The 21,130-nt window shown below is 45.6% G+C and overlaps 1 protein-coding gene across 2 annotated transcripts in view; it reads left to right on the top strand.

Annotated features, from left to right (window-relative positions):
• Positions 1–212: 212 nt before the first annotated feature.
• The window catches only part of THOC2 (THO complex subunit 2), a 196,926-nt gene continuing 176,008 nt past the window's right edge, over positions 213–21,130 (top strand). For both annotated transcript variants that reach the window (XR_013272430.1, XM_077478429.1), the window contains exons 1-5: positions 213–329; positions 9,230–9,285; positions 10,968–11,059; positions 15,682–15,733; positions 18,579–18,649. Coding sequence is in view for 1 of the 2 variants with exons in the window: in XM_077478429.1 (XP_077334555.1) it covers positions 265–329; positions 9,230–9,285; positions 10,968–11,059; positions 15,682–15,733; positions 18,579–18,649 (336 nt within the window). In the remaining variant the exon portion in view is untranslated. The remainder of the gene's footprint in view (positions 330–9,229; positions 9,286–10,967; positions 11,060–15,681; positions 15,734–18,578; positions 18,650–21,130) is intronic.

Raw genomic sequence — 21,130 nt, 5'->3', positions numbered from 1 at the left:
CAATGTTTTTTTTTTTTTTGATTGAAAACGTATACTTTATTTTGCAACAGAGGACTGCAATGTTTCTGTATGTGAGGATATTAAATACAATTCTACATATGCAGGTATATCTGAGCCCGCTGATAACTCAGTCAGGACAGGAGTGAGGAGAGAAGAGTTTCATGAAGATAAGGCCTATTTCCCGGCATGCCTCGCTCCGCCCACCTCCACTTTGACCTCTGCTGATGTGCTAAACATCCGGGCTATCTGTACTATAGAGGGAAGATGGCGGCGGCAGTACTACCTGCTGATTGGATAAAGAATTGGGAAAAATCGGGAAAAAACGATTAGTGAGTGTTGGGGTGAGGGTGCGGGGGGCTCAGAGCGGGCTCCGGGGAGGAGGAGGGGGCGCTCAGTGCGGGGTGAAGCGGGAAGAGGTGACCCGGGGGGGCCCGGACGGGAGATTGGGGCGGAGAGGGTCTGTGCGGACACACGTGGGACGGATCGGTCTGCATTCCAACGGAACGATCCCCCCCATACACCCGTCCGATCAGTCATGTCCTTGTACAGTGTGATGATGATGGTGGGGGGTGTATTGCATTGTTATTGATTGTACAGGCCTACTACAACACCCCAGTCCTGGAAGAGACCTGATAAGAGCCTCATCATTGTGTCCTTTCTGCTGTAAGGAGAGGACAGTGGCTCTCCATGGTGGAGTCCAGTTGTTTCCTCCCATCCAGTTGCTCTCCATCTCCAGGGGGCTCCTTCAGGACCATTTCGGGGGACACTTTTGCTCCCAGATTCCCCCCCCCCCCCCCAGGTGACAGTGGTAATGGATCCTGCGGGTGGGATGGCGCGCGCACACACCGGCCATCAGCAATGGATCCTGCGGGTGGGATGGCGCACAGCGGCCATCAGCAATGGATCCTGCGGGTGGGATGGCGCACAGCGGCCATCAGCAATGGATCCTGCGGGTGGGATGGCGCACAGCGGCCATCAGCAATGGATCCTGCGGGTGGGATGGCGCACAGCGGCCATCAGCAATGGATCCTGCGGGTGGGATGGCGCACAGCGGCCATCAGCAATGGATCCTGCGGGTGGGATGGCTCACGCAGCGGCCATCAGCAATGGATCCTGCGGGTGGGATGGCTCACGCAGCGGCCATCAGCAATGGATCCTGTGGGTGGGATGGCGCACAGCGGCCATCAGCAATGGATACTGTGGGTGGGATGGCGCACAGCGGCCATCAGAAATGGATCCTGTGGGTGGGATGGCGCACAGCGGCCATCAGCAATGGATCCTGTGGGTGGGATGGCGCACAGCGGCCATCAGCAATGGATCCTGCGGGTGGGATGGTGCACAGCGGCCATCAGCAATGGATCCTGCGGGTGGGATGGCGCACACACCGGCCATCAGCAATGGATCCTGCGGGTGGGATGGCGCACACACCGGCCATCAACAATGGATCCTGCGGGTGGGATGGCGCGCACACACCGGCCATCAGCAATGGATCCTGCGGGTGGGATGGCGCGCACACACCGGCCATCAACAATGGATCCTGCGGGTGGGATGGCTCATGCAGCGGCCATCAGCAATGGATCCTGCGGGTGGGATGGCACGCGCACACAGCGGCCACCAACAATCTGTGTTTACGACCTTTTTTTCCCCAAATACCGCACCTACACCGATTTGTGTGCCAAAACTTGGCTGATTGTCACAGGATTAAGTAAAATAATTTGTTCCAGTGATTTGTGTCCGGTGCGGGGCGGCCATAGGAATGTCTGGCTTGATTATGTAAGTCCAGGGATTCAGGCCGCACGCTATTCACCTGGACCATGGTAGTAAGGATCTGCCAACTGGCTTCAGCTCCTTCTGCAACCCATCAGACACACTTTTCTAATGCGTTCCGCCTGACCAGGGCTTAGATACGGGCCTCGTTCACACATGTGCAGAGACGTGCGTATTTATCATGTATGTCTTTGTAAAGACAGAAAGAAAACGATTGTTCTCTGTGTGCCCCGGTCACCCCATGACACTGGTATTGTGTGCAGATTTTTTTTTCTGTGCAGAAAAACGCTGTGGTGTGAACAGGGCACATAGAGAACAATTGTTTTCTTTGTGTCCGGGCAGAGACATAAATGCATCTCTGTTCATGGTACGTACAAGCGTATTCAAGTCAAATCTGTAGGTTGTCACTAGTTTTTAATGCACATATGGCGTGAGCAAGGCCTTAGGGCCAGTTCACAGCATAGAAACACGTTTTTCATGCGTTCCGGTGCATCCCCCCCCCCCCCCCCCTTTTTTTTCCCTTCACCATTTTCTTCCTTTCCTGGTGACACATTTGCCACTTTTCATGATAGAAGCGGTACCTGTTTTTGACACGTCCCTGTCCCCACTTCCAGGAGACCAGCGGCCCTCAGAAGTTTGGCTTCTTCCTTCCTCCACCGCCGGACCAATTAGAAAGCACGGCGCACTATGCGCAGTAGGGAACTGTCTGTGAAGCCGAAAGGCTTCACTGCTGGTTTCCCTAAAGCCCCATACACACTATCAGATTTTCTGCTGATTTTTTATTATTTTTTTCCTTCAGATTTACCAAAACCATATAATATGAGGTAAAACCTTAGGAGTTTCAATGTCTATGCAATCAGGCAGGCCCTTCCACTACATGGTTTTGGTAAATCTGAATACGAAAATCGGCAGAAAATCTGATAGTGTGTATGGGGCTTTAGTGGATATGGTGGTGGCAGCCGATTGGAAGTTCGGCTAGGGCAGTGATGGCGAACCTTGGCACCCCAGATGTTTTGGAACTACATTTCCCATGATGCTCGTCTACACTGCAGAGTGCATGAGCATCATGGGAAATGTAGTTCCAAAACATCTGGGGTGCCAAGGTTCGCCATCACTGGGCTAGGGTGCCGACATTGCAAGCTCCGTGGACAAGTGAGTGTCCATATATTGAAAGTCAGCAGTTATAGTATTTGTAACTGCTGACTTTTTTTTTTCTGCAGGCTGGAACGTTTTTATGTACAGTTCCATGCATTTTGCACTGCATGTGGTGCAAATGAGGCCTTAGGCCTTGTCAGGTGAAACGCGTTAGAGAGGAGTTTCTGTCTGATGGGTAGAAGGTTAAGCTGAAGCCAGTTAGCTGATCCTTACTGCCGTGGTTCACGTTACCAGTGTGCGGCCCTGCTGCCTAGACTTTGAGTTGTCGTAGGATGTCTGTGTTTCTGCGCCCTGTAAACGAATATCTGCACTATACTGTAGTAGTGATTGTTATTTACAGATCTCTGGCAGATTGGATCAGACACAGCTCTGCACATGGAGACTCCTTGTGATAAGTGGCTGTACAGGCCCGTACCAGTGGGGACTGAGCTGAGACATGTGTCCTTCTTCCTTTGAGCAGAGAGATGGCAGCCAGTGAGGTGTCTGGACAGATACACACCAGGGAGAGGGCAGTGGACATAGACATGTTCTGTTGTCTTCAATGCTCTCTCCTCTCAGCAATCACTTCCTGAGCACACCAGAGAGGGGTGAAGAAACAGCGATACAGTGCACTGATATGACCTGATAGGTCGGTCCCTTCTACCAGGCGTGTGCTGTCACTGTGCAATATGTGCCTAATAAACAGAGGTCCCTGAGGGATCTTTGTTTTGTTAAAGTGGTTGTAAATCCTGACATAGACCCAGGATGGTGATTAGCCTCAGGTGACACACACGCACACACATATGAAACCAATCCTCCGTTAGTTGTACCTGTGTATCTGCTGTCTTCTCTACATCCGTTCAAAGTCCAGAATTTACACAGCTTGTCTGAGCTGTCAGAAAAAAAACGGGGCAGAGAGCTGAAGTTAAACTCTGCAGAGTTCGTTGAGGAGAGCTCTGAGAGCTGATTGGAGTAATGGACCCAAGCCCCCCCCCCCCCCCTCACACAGGAAGGCCCCTTTCACACTGGGGCGGTTTTCAGGCGGTACAGCGCTAGCGCCTTTGTAGTGCCTGAAAAAACCGGCCCCTTTCACTCCAGTGTGAAAGCCGGAGGGCTTTCACACTGGAGCGGTGCGCTAGCAGGACGGTGAAAAAAGTCCTGCTAACCGCATCTTTGGAGCGGTGTATTCACCGTTCCTAAACCGATCCTACCTATTGAAATCAATGGGACCACGCGGCTATACCGCTGGCAAAGTGCCGCTGCAGCATTGCTTTGCTTTGTTTTTTCGGCCACTAGCAGGGGTTAAAACCACCTCGCTAGCGGCTGAGGACAGCCGCTAAAACGACAGTAAAGCGCCGCTAAAAATAGCGGCGCTTTACCGCCAACGTCCGCACCGCTCCCAGTGTGAAAGGGGCAGAACTAAGATGAGGCTGTCGGTCTATGCGCTAGAGGTCCCTTCCTTGTCACCTTTTTTCCTCTTGGTGTCAGGAAAGCTTGTCAGAAGTGATTCATGCTGATAGCAGAACAAAGCGGTTGACAGAAATTACATTTGGTGCTCTAGTGACAAGTACACACTATAGGGATATGCTTTAAAGTATAACTAAACCCTCCTATCTTTTACAGCCAAGGGAGCTGCCTTTCTTGGGCTGTGTTCACACCAGCAATTAAGGCCAGTGCGAATTGTAGCAGCAATTACTGCTGTGGCTCTTAGCGGCGAGGTGTGGCCGCTGGCCCTGTTCAGTATAATGACGGGCGCTGTCAGCTGCAGCTCTTCGAAGCTCTCTACACAGCCAGTAATCGCTGCAGGTAATCGCTGTCTGTGCAGAGAGCTGTGAATAGATGTGGCCACCATTGACCTGCTATTATAGTGCATGGGGCCATTGGCCGCACCTAATTGCCAAGAACCACAACAGGAATCGGAAGATTCCTGCCACTCCAATTCGCACCATCCCTAATCGCTGGTTTAAATGTAGCTTTGGTTGATCTGCAGTTGCCATGGTGTAACACATATCAGTTATGACACCAGATGGTTTGACAGTTTAGATAATAGTGCAAACAAATGTGACAGTTATTATTCATAGTCTTGAATGTAACTCTTCTGGGAAACTGTGATGGGTTTAGTTCCGCTTTAAGTACCCCATGCACACTGGGCCCACCAAGACCCCTTTCACACCACACCGCCCATAGCGCGGGCAGTAAAATGCCGCTATTTTTAGCGGAGTTTTACCGCCGTATTTGCGGTGCATTTCGCCCGCTAGAGGGGCGCTTTTACCCCCTGCTAGCAGCCGACAAAGGGTTAAAACCGCCGGCAATACGCCGCAATAGCGGCGTTTTTCTGACTGTATTACAGCGCTGCCCCATTGATTTCAATGGGGAGCAGCGGGGGAGGAGAGGTAAACACACCGCTCCCAAAGAAGCTGCTGGCAGGACTTTTCCCTGACGTCCTGCCAGCGCACCGCTGTAGTGTGAAAGCCCTCAACAATGGTGCAGCTTCTTTAGGGCGGATTGCAGGCGCTATTTCTAACGCTATAGCGCCTGCAAAACGCCCTGGTGTGAAAGGGGTCTAGTCTGCACCTCGCTCAGCCTAATTGAGCTGCTGAGACCAGAGTTTTTCCATATGGATCTCAATGGTGTCCCTTTTGTGAGTCCTGCCCGAGGCTGCTCAGTGCACATATTCGCCAGCACGCCATGGATCATCAATTGCCTCCGTATCTTTTATTGAAGAAGGATCACAGAGTACGTAGTCTAATGTTTCAGAGCCATGCAGGATCCCTTTGTCAGGCATGTTGCACTATGTCAGTGATGGCGAACCTTGGCACCCCAGATGTTTTGGAACTACATTTCCCATGATGCTCATGAACTCTGCAGTGTAGTGGAGCATCATGGGAAATGTAGTTCCAAAACATCTGGGGTGCCAAGGTTCACCATCACTGCACTATGTCTTCTGTGATGTGATTATTCTCCAATAAAGATTTGGGCATAATTGGTGATCCGTGCTGTGTTGGCACATATGTGCATCTGATGTGTGATAGTTCCAGCTGATTGCCGCTGCAGCACCCCGTTGGGCTGGATTCACACCTATGGCAGTTTTAGTGCTTTTTGCATTTTGCAGATTTGCACTACAGTCCATTTACCATGGTTTCCTATGGAACACGGTCTGTAGTGCAAATCTGCAAAAAGCACAAAAACTGCATAGGTGTGAATCCAGCCTTACTCCCAGAGCCTTGTCCAGGACAGTGTGCAATAGGAATATCTATACCACTGCCTGAGGCAGCTGGCACAACCAATCTCATGGTAGATTTGCCATGGGCACCTTTCTCTTGTAGATCCTTTTTGCTCACATGTGGGTTCTGTCTGCCAAAGAAGACCTCACACAGAAGACATTCCTCTGCCAAGTGATTAACAGCATTTTTGGATTCTGTCACTCGCGTCCCTTGGAGGAGGAGCTGGGAGTGTGACTTGTGTGCCTAGTTCAGGTTGTCTGTGCATGTCAGGGTAGGGAGTGTTCTCACATCAGGGAATATTTATTCATGAATGCCGAGGTACACGTGTAGTGTAAGGGCTCATTCACGTGTGTTTTGATTTCTGAGGAATGATCCATGTTTGGAGCACTGGTCATAGAGCACTTTAACAGGTAGCAAGGAGGCATTGGGGTTTATTTACTAAAGGCAAATTCACTTTGCACTACAAGTACACCTGAAAGTGCAGAGGGGGACATGCAAGGAAAATAAAAAATTGTATTTTTGCTTCTACATGATTGGATGGTAAAATCAGCAGAGCTTCCCCTGATTTCAGCTCTACAGCGACTGCATTTACAAGGGCACTTGCAGTGCAGAGTGGATTTGCTTTTAGTAAATCAGCCCCATTGTATCACCTTTTTTACTTTAACCTCTTGAACCCTACACTAGCTCGCCAAAACCGCCGCACAGTATGCAGTGTTTGTGGTTGCAGCATTTTAAGCGTGGCGTCATTTATTTGACTTGTGTCCACTGAAGGCACCAGGGGTTATAATCCGATCGCAAAGCATCATGTCCACAACCTCTGCAGCTAAATGGGGAGTGGTTTGGGGGAGGGGGACATTGCTCAAACACTCTTATGGGCCCAGGAATACAATCCTTACACAGGATCTTGGGTACAGAATTTTTTGATTAAAAAAAATTTAACCTGTGTGCAGAGGCCCGTCTCGGCTCCCTTAATACTTACCTAGGTCCCGTCTTTATCCAGGGAAGTTGCATGAGCATCTTAGCTGCCCAGGACTCCCCTCCTCATTGGCTAAGACAGCAGTGTGGAGTGATTGGCTCCCACTGCTGTCAATCAAAGTCAGCCAGCCAATCGGGATAGCAAGCTGCATACTGTGGGGGTACTCAACAGGAAGGAGGGGCCAGGAGCACAGAAGAGGGACCAGAAAAGTGGAGACTCCGGTCTACTCTGTGCAAAACCAACTGCACAGGGCAGGTAAGTATGACATGGTTTTTATTATTTATTTATTTTTAAACAAAGAGACTGTACAATCACTTGTAATGTGTTCTATGCATTTAAAAAAAAACAACCTTTTGTTGGCAGCAGCCCCCCTTTCATGTGATCGGCCCGATGGAGTCCGCCTGTCAGTTTTTCAGGCTGACCAGATCGGTCCACCTGTAGTCCTCTGTAGGGTGGCAGTTGTAAGCAGACATGTGTCCACCGATGCCCGCCGGGCATCCAATCTGACAAAATCCGCTGAATACAGACATATGGCGATACGTTTGCCATCTGTCCAGTGGGTCGTATCAGAAGACAATTGGATGAAAAGGTTTCCATCCAACCGCCTGCATAGCGGAGCAGAAATGGACCTGTCATCTGCCTGCTCAGTGGGGATCAGTGGAGCGATCTCCCGATGAACAGGTGGATTCTGGTTGGACGGATCTGCCCCATGTGAAAGGCAATTTAATACTTACCTGAGCCCCATCTCGAGCCAGTCATGTTACACACAAGAGATTTGCCTACCTGGGACTATCTCTCCTGATTGGCTGAAACACACAGTGGTGCCCACTGCTATAAAGTAAAGGGAGTAAACCAATGAGGAGAAAGAGGGACAGGGCTTTGGCTCGGCCTGCGTGCCCCCATAGCAAGCTGCTTGTTGTGGGGGGACTTGGCAGGAGGGAGGGACCAGGGGTTATTCTTAGATTAAAAAAAAAAGCATGGTTTGGGAGATATTCCCTTTGCATGCAGCTGCTGACGTCAGCGGCACATGCACTCTGAATGGCTGGCTGAAGGTCTTTCAGATGCTGCCGGTGTTCTGGCATATTCAGTCCGGCCATCATATAGTGTCCACCCCGTACTGCGCATGTGCAGCGCTTGCGCTGTACGGAGCAGAAGAAGCTTCCGAAAATCTCCAAAGTTGAACGGCGCCTGCGTCGTGAGTCGAGGTGGTAGCCCCACCATCCAAGCGGACATAGGGCTGGGAAAATTAGAGGGCCCCTTGTGGGCTCGCTTCGCTCGCAACGCTTCGGGCTCTTTTATATTCCAACTCTATGTCCACTTGGATGGTGGGGCTAGAACCTGGACTCACGGCGCAGGCGCCGTTCATCTTCGGCTATTTTTGAATCTGTGTGTGCTGTGTACTGTGCATGCGCAGTACACAGCGGACACTATCCGATGGGGGACTGTATATGATAGGACACCGGACCTTACTGGGAAAAAGACTCCCGCGTGTACATGTGGAAGTGACGACGCTGTGTGTGGCCGGAGCTGCGAATCCGGAAGAAACGCAAAGGGAAAGATGTCAGCTCTCGGCGTGGACCAGGCTGCAATATGGAGGCTTCGATCTAAGGTGGTAATTTCATAATGAGCTAGTATGTGGTGCAATACTAGCACCGCCAGGTTGAATCTTGCAGTGCATACTGGCTCATTATGCAGGGTTCTTTTTTTTTTTTTTTTTTTTCCTTGATGTGCGGGTTACAACCACTTTAAGCCATAAGCGAATGAAATGATAGTGAAAGCCTTGCTCAGTGAAGCTTAGTCTAACCTTGCAGTCATCTTCTCCCCCAAGATTACAGGTTTTATGATGGGCATTTCATGAGTAACGGTTCCTTAATCTTGCCTAAAAGTAAATTTGTTAAAACCTGTCCAATGCAAACTGAGCAAAGGAATAAAAAAACAAAACAATATGTCCATTCTGGGGCCACAAGCTTACATTTCCTCTACTTACTCCAATGATGTAAACACAAAAACCAGTCCCTTGATTGATATTCGTTGCGTTCTATGCCTGTTTTTCTGTGAAATGTATTAATAAATAACTGTTGCTTATCTACAATATATTAAACCTATATACGGTAATATCTTTTTACAGCATACAGTTGTGTCGCAGCCTCAGTGAAAAAGGACAGGAAAATGTGACCTTCAAAGGTAAAGACTACATATTATTATTATTATTATTATTATTCAGGATTTATATAGCGCCAGCAATTTACGCAGTGCTTTACAATATAAAAAGGAAACAATACAGTTACAATACAATAAAATACAAGATATATTTCTTTACGTTTTTATAACATTAGAGGTAGATGTTGCTTTTTTTTTTTTTTTTTTTATTTTTTTTATGAAATATGTCCAGATATAAGCTTTTAAAAAATGAAAATCTGACATTGAAGGTTTCAAAAATAACTCTGTATTTTGTGTTTCCTGAAACGACACTATAGTTTCTTATATTGTGTTTTTTGACCTTTTCTAAAATGGCACCAATAAATGTCCCTTTACAGGCACACGTACTGGGTAACCTAATGACATGGTTTGGCTTATGCCAAAGAGCTGGATGCACTGACTACAATTTTTCCTTTTAAAGAGGAACTACATTCATACAGTAATAGTAGTAATGCTTGCATTAATTAGGGAATTTAAAATAGTAGTTAAAAAAATAAATAAAAAAAAAACACTCCCCTCCTTTGAAATGAATGGAAACTGCCTCCAAAATGCCCCCACTAAGCATTTTTGGAGCAGTTTGAGTCACATGTCCTTTTAAAAATCGCACCAAAAAACGCTCTATTAGGCATTTTTACTGGCAGTTTTGAAATGAACCAGTGTGAAAGTGCTCTTTACTCTCAAAAAAAAAAGAAATAAGTTTGGTTGGAGTTTCAATTTAAAGGATCATTGAAGGCAAAATAAAAAAATAAATAAAATAACAAACATGTTATACTTACCTCCACTGTGCAGCTCGTTTTGCACAGAGTGGCCCCGAACCTGCTCTTCTGGGGTCACTCGGCGGCTGTCTCGGCTCCCTCCCACAAGAATTTCACAACTTCTTGCGAGCTCCCTCGCATAGTGTGGCGTGCTTGTGGGCGCACTCCTGTGATACAGCGAGCAGCTACGGGCGCTAGCTGTATCACTCGTCTCCACCTCTCGGCGTGCGGCGTCATTGGATGTGATTGACAACAGCATGACCCAAAGGCTGCGCTGCTTTAAAACCATCCACTCTAGCCAATCAATGGCCAGGGTGAGTGGCGAAGAGGACGTCGGGGGCGCGGGACTTTCGAGGGGTCGGGTATGTAAAACGGGGGGGCCCCGGCATTGTCGGATGTTTTTTCAAAAACGTTTACCTTTACAACCCCTTTAATCCCATAGCAGTTGCTCCAACAAGTGAAATGTTATGCTCCTTCTGCATTCCCTATAGTATAGTTTAAAGGGGAAGAAAAAAAAAGGGAAACGTTTGGCCCTGTTTTTAGTGGTTGTGAACGGTGAAAATTGACTGATTTAAAGAATTTTTTTTTTTGGGCATTTAAAAATCATGTAAGAGGTTGGATATACTCAAGCCATTTGAAGAGGACCAGTTTTGCATTTTACTGCTTATGCTTAATGCTCATTTACTTTCAAAATGCATGGCTTTAAGTAAATGGCTACTTCGCCCTTTCTTTACCGACCGGTGTAATTTGTGATGGTAATCCTATACAGTATAATCCAGGTTTATTCTCGAAGTAGAATGTCTGTATTCACAAATATAAGTAGGGATACTGTTGACATTCGCAAAATATTTACTGTGTATACCAGAATACAGCCTTTTATATTTAACGGTGTTAAATTTTTAATTTTTTCAGAAATCCAGCAAGTTCTTTATGATCTTGCTTGCCAAGTAATTAAAGGAAATCTGAAGTACGATCAAGCTGCTGGAGTTTTCACAGATATCATAGTATGTGTGCTTTATTACCTCTTTCTTTACATGTTAAAGAATATATAATATATATATAGTGTGTGTATATATGTGTGTGTATATGTATATATATATATATATATATATATATATATATATATATATATATATATATATATATATATATATATATATATATATATATATATATATATATATACACATACATACATACATTTTTTTTTATTTATTAATGGGGGGGGGGGGGGGGGAAGTGAAATAGATTTATGGTGATAAATATACAATTTGTTCTAAGGCCCCTTTCACACTGGGGCGGTGTGGTAAAGCGCAGCTATTTTTAGCGGCGGTCTGCGGGCACTAGCGGGGGTTAAAACCCCCGCTAGCGGCCGAAAAAAGGTTAAAAGCGCCGCTGCAAATACACCGCTCCAAAGATGCGGCTAGCAGGACTTTTTTCACTGTCCTGCCAGCGCACCGCTCCAGTGTGAAAGCCCTCCGGCTTTCACACTGGAGTGAAAGGGGCCGATTTTTTTTTCAGGCGCTACACAGGCGCTATTTTTAGCGCTGTAACGCCTGAAAACTGCCCCAGTGTGAAAGGGGCCTATTAGTCAACACTTTCATTTCTTACTATGGCTATATAAAGACATCTGGAAAGTATTCAAAGCGCTTCCATTTTCCACTTTTTTTTTTTTTTTTGTTATGTTAGCCTTATTCTGAAATGGATTAAATGCGTTATTTTCCCCAAAATTCTACAAACAATACCCCATAATGACAACGTGAAAGAAGTTTGTTTGAAATCTTTTCAAATTTTATTAAAAATAAAAATCACATCATAAGAAGTGACGCGCAAATTTGAGCTCAGGTGCCTCCTGTTTCCACTGATCATCCTTGCGATGTTTCTACAACTTGATTGGAGTCCACCGCTGGTAAATTCAGTTGATTGGTCATGATTTGGAAAGAGACACGCCTGTCTATATAAGGTCCCGCAGTTAACAGTGTATGTCGGAGCACAAACCGAACCACAAAATTCAAGCAATTGTCTGTAGACCTCTGAGACAGGATTGTATCGAGGCACAGATCTGGGGAAGGTTACAGAAACATTTTCTGCAGCATTGAAGGTCCCAATGAGCAGAGAGACCTCCATCATTCGTAAATAGAAGAAGTTTTGAACCACTGGGACTCTTCTAGAGCAGGTCACCCAGCCAAACTGAGTTTGGGGGAGAAGGTCCTTGGTCAATGAGGTGACCAAGAACCCGATGAGCTCCAGTGTTTTTTGTGGCGAGAGGAGAACCTTCTAGGAGAACCATCTCTGCAGCACTCCACCAATTAGGCCTGTATGGTAGAGTGTCCAGATGGAAGCCGCTCCTCAGGAAAGGCACGTGACAGCCCGCTTGGAGTTTGCCAAAAGGCACCTGAAGGACTCTGACCATAAGAAACAAAATTCTCTGGTCTGACAAAACAAAGATTGAACTCTTTGGCTGGAATGGCAAGCATCATGTCAGGAGGAAACCAGACATCGGTCATTACCTGGCTAATACCATCCTTCTAGCGAAGAATGGTGGTGGCAGCAGCATGATGGGAGTTTTTTTTTTAGCGACGGAAACTGGGAAACTAGTCAGGATCGAGAAAACGATGAATGCAGCAATGTACAGAGACATCCTTGATGAAAACCTGCTCCAGAGCACTTTGGACCTCAGACTGGGGCGAAGGTTTATCTTCCAACAGGACACCCCCCCCCCCCCCCCCCACAAACGCACAGCCAAGATAACAAAAGGAGAGGCTACGGAAAAAACTCTGTATGTCCTTGAATGACTCGGACTTGAACCCGATTCAGCATCTCTAGAGAGATCTGAAAATGGCTGTGCACTGACGCTCCTCATCCAACCTGATGGAGCTTGAAAGGTCCTGCAAAGAAAAATGGCAGAAACTGGCCAAAAATAGGTGTGCCAAGCTTGTAACATCATACTCAAAAAGACATGCACATTTTTCTGTTTTTAATCTTTTTTTTTTTTTTCCCCGTGTTTGGTTTTTTAAATTTATTTTTAACAAGTTTGCAAAGAATTTAAACAAACTTCTTTCACGTTGTCATTATGTGGTATTGTTTGTAGAATTTTGAGGAAGTCCTAGGTGAATAAGAAGTGTTTTATTTATTTATTTTTTTTTTATTTTTTTTAAGGAGCTGATTGCCACCATACTGGGAAATTTGACTTTTGAGCTATGCTAGACCTCTTAAAATTGTCCATCCTGGAGAGTGAACATATATTTGAGCAGGCTGGTGAAGGACTGGATTGTTTGTTTGAAGCTCCGGGATGAGCTTGTTTCACTTTAACATGTGTATGAGAGACTGTTTTATATCGCTTTTATGAGGTGTTTTTTTATTTATTTATTTTTATTTATTTTTTAATCAGATTGTTCATGGTTGAGGGTTTTTGTGTGTGTGTGTGTGTGTGTGTGTGTGTTTTATACGTAGTTAATGGGAATCGATATAAGTTACACCGAGCGCTGCACTTTTTGAATGATAAGTTATTGTTCAGGCCTATAGTCCGAAGAATAGGGCTCCTCACGTCCCTGTTAAGGCACATTCTTCTGGACTTGCTGGTGCTTCATGAGCTTTTCAACATTGATAGTCAGATTTTCAAAGCTGCTCCGTGGATTACTGTTGAGATGTTTAAGTTTTATTTGTGGTTGTTCAAGCTTCCTCTGTCAGTTTCAGGACTAAGGTGCTACACATTGCTCTGAGCCTGTCCAGCCCTTCTGGAATGGTTTTTGTTAAAGGCTCTGTTGGTGCCCCCCCCCCCCCCCCTAACTTCAGACTTGCAGACTCTGGGGGTTCGGGGTGGACGACTAAATGACCCGATCTGCTACTACAGTAGAAGAACTACAGTACTCATTGGAGCACCAGTGTGATGTTGCTGCACTGTTCATTGGCACTTTTTATCAGCTCCCTAACTGGAGGTCCTTGAGCTGGAAGAAGGGTCTGCAGGAGCTACAGCATTGCACCCGCGATCCACCGGTGGTTGCCGTGCTTTGCAAGCTCAAATGCCGAAAAAAAAAAAATCCATTCCCTTGTGTTTTTTTTTATATTCTCCATATTGATTGCTTTTAACTCAGACTAGCTGGAAGTGGAGGGGGGGGGGGGGGGGGTTATATAGGGGGATGTCCCATCTGCCTGTTTGTTTTTTGTCAGTCCATTTAGCTGAAGGTTATTGCATATAACCAGTTGTAGTGATTAAAAGAAGCCTGTGTCTTGTCCTGTACTCCCCTCCCAGGTATAAGATTTTTCTTGTAAGTCAAATCCCATTTTCCTGGTCCAAGTTACATGAGATAGGTTTAGGGCTGAAACAACTAATCGATTAATCGACAACGAATCGATTATTAAATTAATCGATTACTATTTTCATAATCGATTAATCGCCCAGTAACAAAATGGGGTTAAAGTTAAAGCGGGAGTCCACCGGGACTCCGCGTTTTTTTTTTTTTTTTTTTTTTTTTTTTTAAAAGCCAGCAGCTACAAATACTGCAGCTGCTGACTTTTAAATAGTGACACTTACCTGTCCAGCGCGCCCGCGATGTCGGCACCCGAAGCCGATCGCTCGCTCGGCTGCCGGGTCCCGCGGCCATCTTGGGTATGGGAATCAGGAAATGGAGCCTTTCGGCTTCATTTCCCGGTTCCCTACTGCGCATGCGCGAGCCGCGCGGCGCAATCCGGACGGTCCCCGCTGCCTCTGGGAGCTGTGTGTTTCCCAGCAGGCAGCGGGGCACTTGCTGAAGGGGGCGGGCGCTTGCGGAACGGGGGCGTAACGTACGCCCGTTCCGCAGAGAGCTAGCCCGGAAGTGGGTGCAGTTACCTGGATTATCCAGGTAACTGCACCCCCCTCCCCCCTGAAAGGTGCCGATTGTGGCGCCGGAGGGGGGGGGGGGATTCCGATGAGCGGAGGTCCATTTTAGGGTGGACCTCCGCTTTAATGAGTCTGATGATATTTACCAGATTGACCATTTAATAGTATATCTCTCCTCTAATGGTATATACAGTATTTCTCTCCTCTAATAGCATATGCAGTATATATCCCTTCTAATAGTACATACAGTATATATCCCCTCTAATATTATATATAGTATATCTCTCCTCTAATAGTGTATATAGCCTTTAATAGTATATACAGTATATCTCTTCTAATAGTATTTACAGTATATATACAGTATATCGCCTTTTGTCTGTTATTCTCAGAGTGGATTAGATATTTTGCTCCTTAACCATATAGTTGGTTATTTATATTTACCACTGCATATAGAGATATTTAAGAATAAATTACCTTTTTTTTTTTTTTTTTTTTTTTTAAACTTTACATATTAACTAAATTATACACCACACCTTTTTTTACGGTTATTAACCGATTAATCGGAACAATAATCGGCCAACTAATCGATTATGAAAATAATTGTTAGTTGCAGCCCTAGATAGGTTTGAAAAAAGGGGCGAGTATGTACCGGTACTTCTGGATAAAGGGTGACTAAAGTTACTCTTTTAGTTTCTCTCTGCATGAGTAATAGGGTCACTTTAGTTCTTTAATAAGTGATGGTATTGACACATATAATTTAACTAATATTCATTCCTTTTTTTTTCCCCCCCTCTTATTGCTCAGGATTTGCGAGAAGACATGCCTTCAATCTTGGCAGATGTAATTTGTATTTTAGGTAAGCATTTTATTGCGCATTTCTTGACCCTTTTTTATTTATTTTTTATTTATTTCGTTTTTTAGGGGATGGCTCAAACACTCAATAACTAAAAGGAATATGACCAGCCTTGTGTAGGCAAACTGCAGTTATTCAGCCTTTTAGTTTTGTAGTTTTAAAGAAAAATCCTTGAATCACGAGGACCAAGTGCTTACTGCTGCCTTCTGAATGCCTGCCTATTTTTTGATAGCTGAACAAGCTTTGTGAATTTGAATACCACACTGCAACTGCTAGCCTAGAGTTTGACTCATTGTTGTGGAATGACACCATTCAGTTAAATGGGTTATGTTCAGCGGGCAGTATTGCCACCGAACAGGGGGATTTTATTTTAATTTTTTTTCCCCACACTGCATTTATACAACCTTTGTTAGCTTAAAGTGGTGTTCCACACACACACAAAAAAAAAAGCTAAAAAATAAAATAAAAAAACATTTTGAACATATATAAAAATTTTTTTTTTTTTTTTTTTTTTTTACTCTCCTCTAAATGCCTGTTGCTAGGAGGTCCCTCATAATCTGCCTCCTTCAGTTCCTGTGCTGGCGACATCACTTTCCCTCAGCACAGGAAGGGCTCAGCTCCGCCCCCCCCCCCTCCCTCCTGTCAGTCATCTGGGACACGGGGTCCCAGATGACTGCTAGGCCGCTCGCGCATGCGCATTGGGTGCCCGGCTGTAAATCCACAGCTGGGTGCCCACAGTTGCAATGCCAGCACCACCAAGAGGAGAGGGGATGAGTGGAGCTTCGTTCCCCCACATCGCTGGACCCTGGAACAGCTAAGCTAGATTAAGTCAGCAGCTGCAGTATTTGTAGCTGCTGACTTATAATTTTTTTTTATTTAAGGGAAACTCCTCTTTAAGGGTGTGGTTGGGTTGAAATTGGAAGTGTAAACTAAGGCAGCCCATAGATGATTAATCTCCCTCCTCATTGGCTAAAACAGCAGCGAAGCTCCATTGGCTCCCGCTGCTGTCAAAGTCGGTGATCTCGGTGTCTGAATGGACACAAGGAGTTACAGCTCAGCTGCCCCCAGAGCAAGCTGCTTGCTCTGGGGGCACTCAACCAAAGGGAGGGGCCAGGAGCATCAAAGAGGGACATGAGAGAAGGATATGGGCTGCTGTGTGCAAAAGCACTACACCGATAAGTATAACTTTTTTTTTTTTTTTTGGTAAAAATAAGAGCCTTTAGTATCACTTTAAGCCTAAAGCAAAAGCTGTGCTTGGAAACGGAATATAATTTTTATCTCAGTTAGCAGCTTGGTCAGACAGTGGTGAGGCTGGGGGGAGAGTTGGCTCTGTGGACCATACTAGCTTATGATTTGGGACCTAGAATGACTGGACAAAGGGCTACATATACACTTCCTGGGTAGGTGTATCTAAGAAACAATTGGTGATTCTTTATATAAAAGTCATTGTGACAAAAACACACTACTGTCAGTATTCAGATTGAATATTAAAATGTGTTTGAGCCAAAATAGCTACTTATTGAAAGAGCTGTTATACTTGGAAAACAATGTTGCAGTTCTCCTTATTGTGATTATATGATGAGAAGCAAACTTGTGTGAGTAATAAAACTATAAAACATTTTAACCACAAGGGTTTGAAATCCCCCCCCCCCCCCCCTTTTTTCCCGCCCCCCCTTCTTTCTGTGGAAATTCCGGACTGATCAATGTGATTCCAGTTGGTACGTGCCGATAGTGACACTGGCTTTGATCCATTCCAGAGCTTCTACAGAAAGAAGAAAAATTATAAAGGATTTCAAATCCCCGAACCACTACGTTGGCTGCGTGGACAGGGACAGCTTATTGCACACAGGTTGGTGTAGCAGAGACCAGGAGGTTATAGAGCAGGGTCAGCAACCCGCCGATCGTGGGCAGGTGAGGAATATATTGCGTTCCTTCCGTGCCAACCCCCAGACTGCACCTCCGACACATGTAGAGCAGGAAAACCAGCAGCGCTGTGAGTGGGTGGATGTAAGTACCAGGGGAGTACACTGGCAGCAGAAGGAAGCGAGACTGGGTGGCGTTTACTGAAACCGATTCCCTGTAGTTCTCCCCTGCAGCAGCTAAAAGTTGGCTTCACCTCCCGTCCTTGCTAGTTAAAGCGGGAGTCCGCCAGGACTCCGCGTTTTTTTTTTTTTTAAAAGCCAGCAGCTACAAATACTGCAGCTGCTGACTTTTAAAATAGTGACACTTACCTGTCCAGCGCGCCCGCGATGTCTGCACCCGAAGCCGATCTCTAGATCGTCTTGTCGGGTGCTGCCGCCGCCATCTTGGGTATGGGAATCAGGAAATGGAGCCTTTCGGCTTCATTTCCCGGTTCCCTACTGCGCGTGCGCGAGTCGTGCTGCGCAATAAGGATGGACCCGCTGCCTCTGGGATCTGTGTGTTTCCCAGCAGGCAGCGGGGCACTTGCGGAAAGGGGCGGGCACGTGCAGAAAGGGGCGTAATCTACGCCCCTTTCCGCAGAGAGCTATCCCGGAAGTGGGTGCAGAATACCTGTACAGTACAGGTATTCGTCACCCCCCCTCCCCCCTGAAAGGTGCCAATTGTGGCGCCGGAGGGGGGGAGGGTTCCGATGAGCGGAGGTCCACTTTAGCTTTAGGTTACCGGTACCTACCCCTTGTGTAGCGTGTTAACCCCCTTTTTTATTTTATTTATTTTATTTTTTTGAGAAAGGCTAGCTTGCACTGTAATGTATGTGTAGTCTTCTATTACTGTTTATGGCTATGATGAGCAGGGTTATCATATTTGAGTTTTTGTACTATTATTGTTCCCTCTTGAGCTTGTTTGTATGTATTTCTTGCAAACACAGATATTGAAACAAGCTGCTCTGAAGAAAAATGGAGACGGGATCATTTTACCCAGCTGGTGTCCTCATGTTTGGTAAGGGTCATTTTTTAAAATCCAAGTTTTTTTTTATTTATTTTTTTTGTTTTGTCTGAGGATACAGAAAGGTATTTTTTGTTTATATTGAAATGTAGAAATATGTGTTTCATTCTTCCATGGTTGGAACCAAAAGCAATACAAATAATATGCTGCCACAATAACTGGAGACCTACAGGTTTCCTAAGCTGACCACAGGAGATTTTTCACCTTTTAATACATTAAGGTGAAAAACCATGAGGGTTTACAGCCCCTTTTTAAGGATTAGGAAAGCTTATTTTAATTTTTTTTTTTTTTTTTTTTTTTTTAGATTCGTTATTAAAGAGATCAGTAATTGTTAATGTATTCTTCCATTTTGTGGATAATTTATAAGGCCCTGTTCACAACGCGGCATTTGCGATAGTGGGCAGGATCACTGCGATTCTGCCAGCAATCTCAAAATGCTCTGCAAAACTAAGAAAAGCGCTCCACGTTTGTTCAGGTGCCATTCATTTTCAATGGTGCTTAAACGCAGGTGCGATTGTTGCGCTCTGAATCGCTTTGAGTGAAGCTTGTCACCCGACAGACGCTCCTTATTGAACAACAAGATTGGAGCGTTTTGGAATCGTGGGTAGCATCGCACTGATTCTGCCCGCAATTACAAACGCCCTGCTGTGCCGAAGTCTTTATATTTTATTATGTTAAGTAGGTAACCTGTACTTTTAAGGTAAATATTTCAGTAATTGGTTTTCCTGTTCACCAAGCCACCTGCTGCAAATTTTTTAAATTTTTTTTTTTGTAGCAGTTAAAGCGGACTTCCAGACATTTTTGTGTTTTATTAAAAGTCATCAGATACAAAAAGTGTACCTTCTGACTTTTAATAAACGCTCACTCACCTGTCCCATGTTGCAGCCTCCTGAACCCTCGGTTTTCTCCCTCGTCTCTCCCCGGCATCACAAGTGTGGGCAGCCGGCTGTGACAGCTTGCGGCTTCACAGCCTGGTGCACACTGCGAATTTGTGCATCGCGCTGCGTGTCTTCAGTGGCCGGGAAATCTTTTGGGACCTGTGACGTGTCCCAGAGGATTGCAATGAGGGAGGGTGAGAGGAGAACTTCCGCTCGAGTCACCTAGGCAGCTTGAGTGGAAGGGGGAGCCGGGTACCCCCCACAAAAAAATCACATGCAAAATGTGGCATATAAAGGAGGCCTTAATGCACAACTTTTGGGTGAAACTCCGCTTTAATTCGGGGTTTTGCGAATACTAGTCTGCCATTGATTTTATGTTCTCCCTGCTATCTAGTAGTCTGTATGTCCTCGCTCTTTCTGTCCTTTCCCACCCCCTTTACTGCTTAGAGCCACTGTGTACCTCTTATGTCCTCTGCAGTGTTTTTGGGCTCTGCTATGCTGTTTTACCCACTCTGAAAAGGGTGATGCCTTCGTTTGTTGTCTGACATGCCGTCATAGGCTTATGTACTCTGTAAGCAGTGTGTATCCCATCTTTTACTTTGCAAGACATAAAGGGGGTAATTTTGAGTGAAATAGGCCATTGTTTTTCAAGTAAATGGGGAAAAAAAACTTGGACGTGCTCTTTAAATTGTAAAGGAACAGCAGAACATCGCACAATCTGGCACGGAATAATTGTGTCTGTGTCCACCCACTCTATATCTGGCTGGAGAGCCAAGCATTGAAAGCTTGCATTTCATCTCTGTATGGTATCATTTTTATTTATTTTTTTTCTTTTCTGTACTGAAATATCAGTTATGATGTGCTGATGGGGAGGACTCGCAGCAGCCAAAATTCAGACTTCTCTACATGTTTTCTCACAAAGGCTTGGTTCCATAGTCATTTTGTTAAAGCAACTGTAATGCAAAATAGTTTGCTCTTGTACCTTTTTATCAGTCCCCTTTTATGGTGTCTGAAGATGGAATCGGTGCCCTCCCAGGAGTGTTGCATGACAAAGGTTGCAGTGCTGGAAGAGGCGGGAGGTAGAACTCCCCCCACAATAATTCCCTACTTTTAAATTTCGCCATGCAAGTCCTGTAAAGTTTGCCGCTTATAAACCTTAAAATTACTGCCTTCTTTCAACAACACTTGGGAAGACCAGATACCACCAAGTCCGTCTCTACCTATGACTTCACCCTTACAGCGGAACTTCAGTCATTTTTTCATCTTTCCATCTATTAAATCTTCTGCCCTTGTTGTTTTAACTTGCGTTAGTAAAGCTTTTTTTTTTTTTTTTTCTGCTAGTGAATACCTTTATACAGCCCACTTCCTGTTTCTTGTCTGGGGGGGGGGGGGGGGGGAAGCCTAGGCTTATGACATACACAGCTCACTTTCTCACACTCTTGTTAGGGTTTGCCAGGAAGGGAGGAGGGATGAGTCATAAGAGGGTCAATGAGAGCTGCAGAGCTGAAGGTGTGCTTCTGTGTAAATCCAGGAAGTGAACAGTTAAAATGGTTGCAGACAGAATCAGTGGAGAGAGATATCTGCAGCATATTTGGCA

This window comes from Lithobates pipiens, unplaced genomic scaffold (genome assembly GCF_037356315.1).
Source record: "Lithobates pipiens isolate NorthernLeopardFrog02 unplaced genomic scaffold, aLitPip1_a1.2 Scaffold_1, whole genome shotgun sequence".
Classification (NCBI taxonomy): Eukaryota; Metazoa; Chordata; class Amphibia; order Anura; family Ranidae; genus Lithobates; species Lithobates pipiens.
Note: the sequence above shows the minus strand (reverse complement) of the source record. Positions and strands in the feature narration are given on the sequence as shown.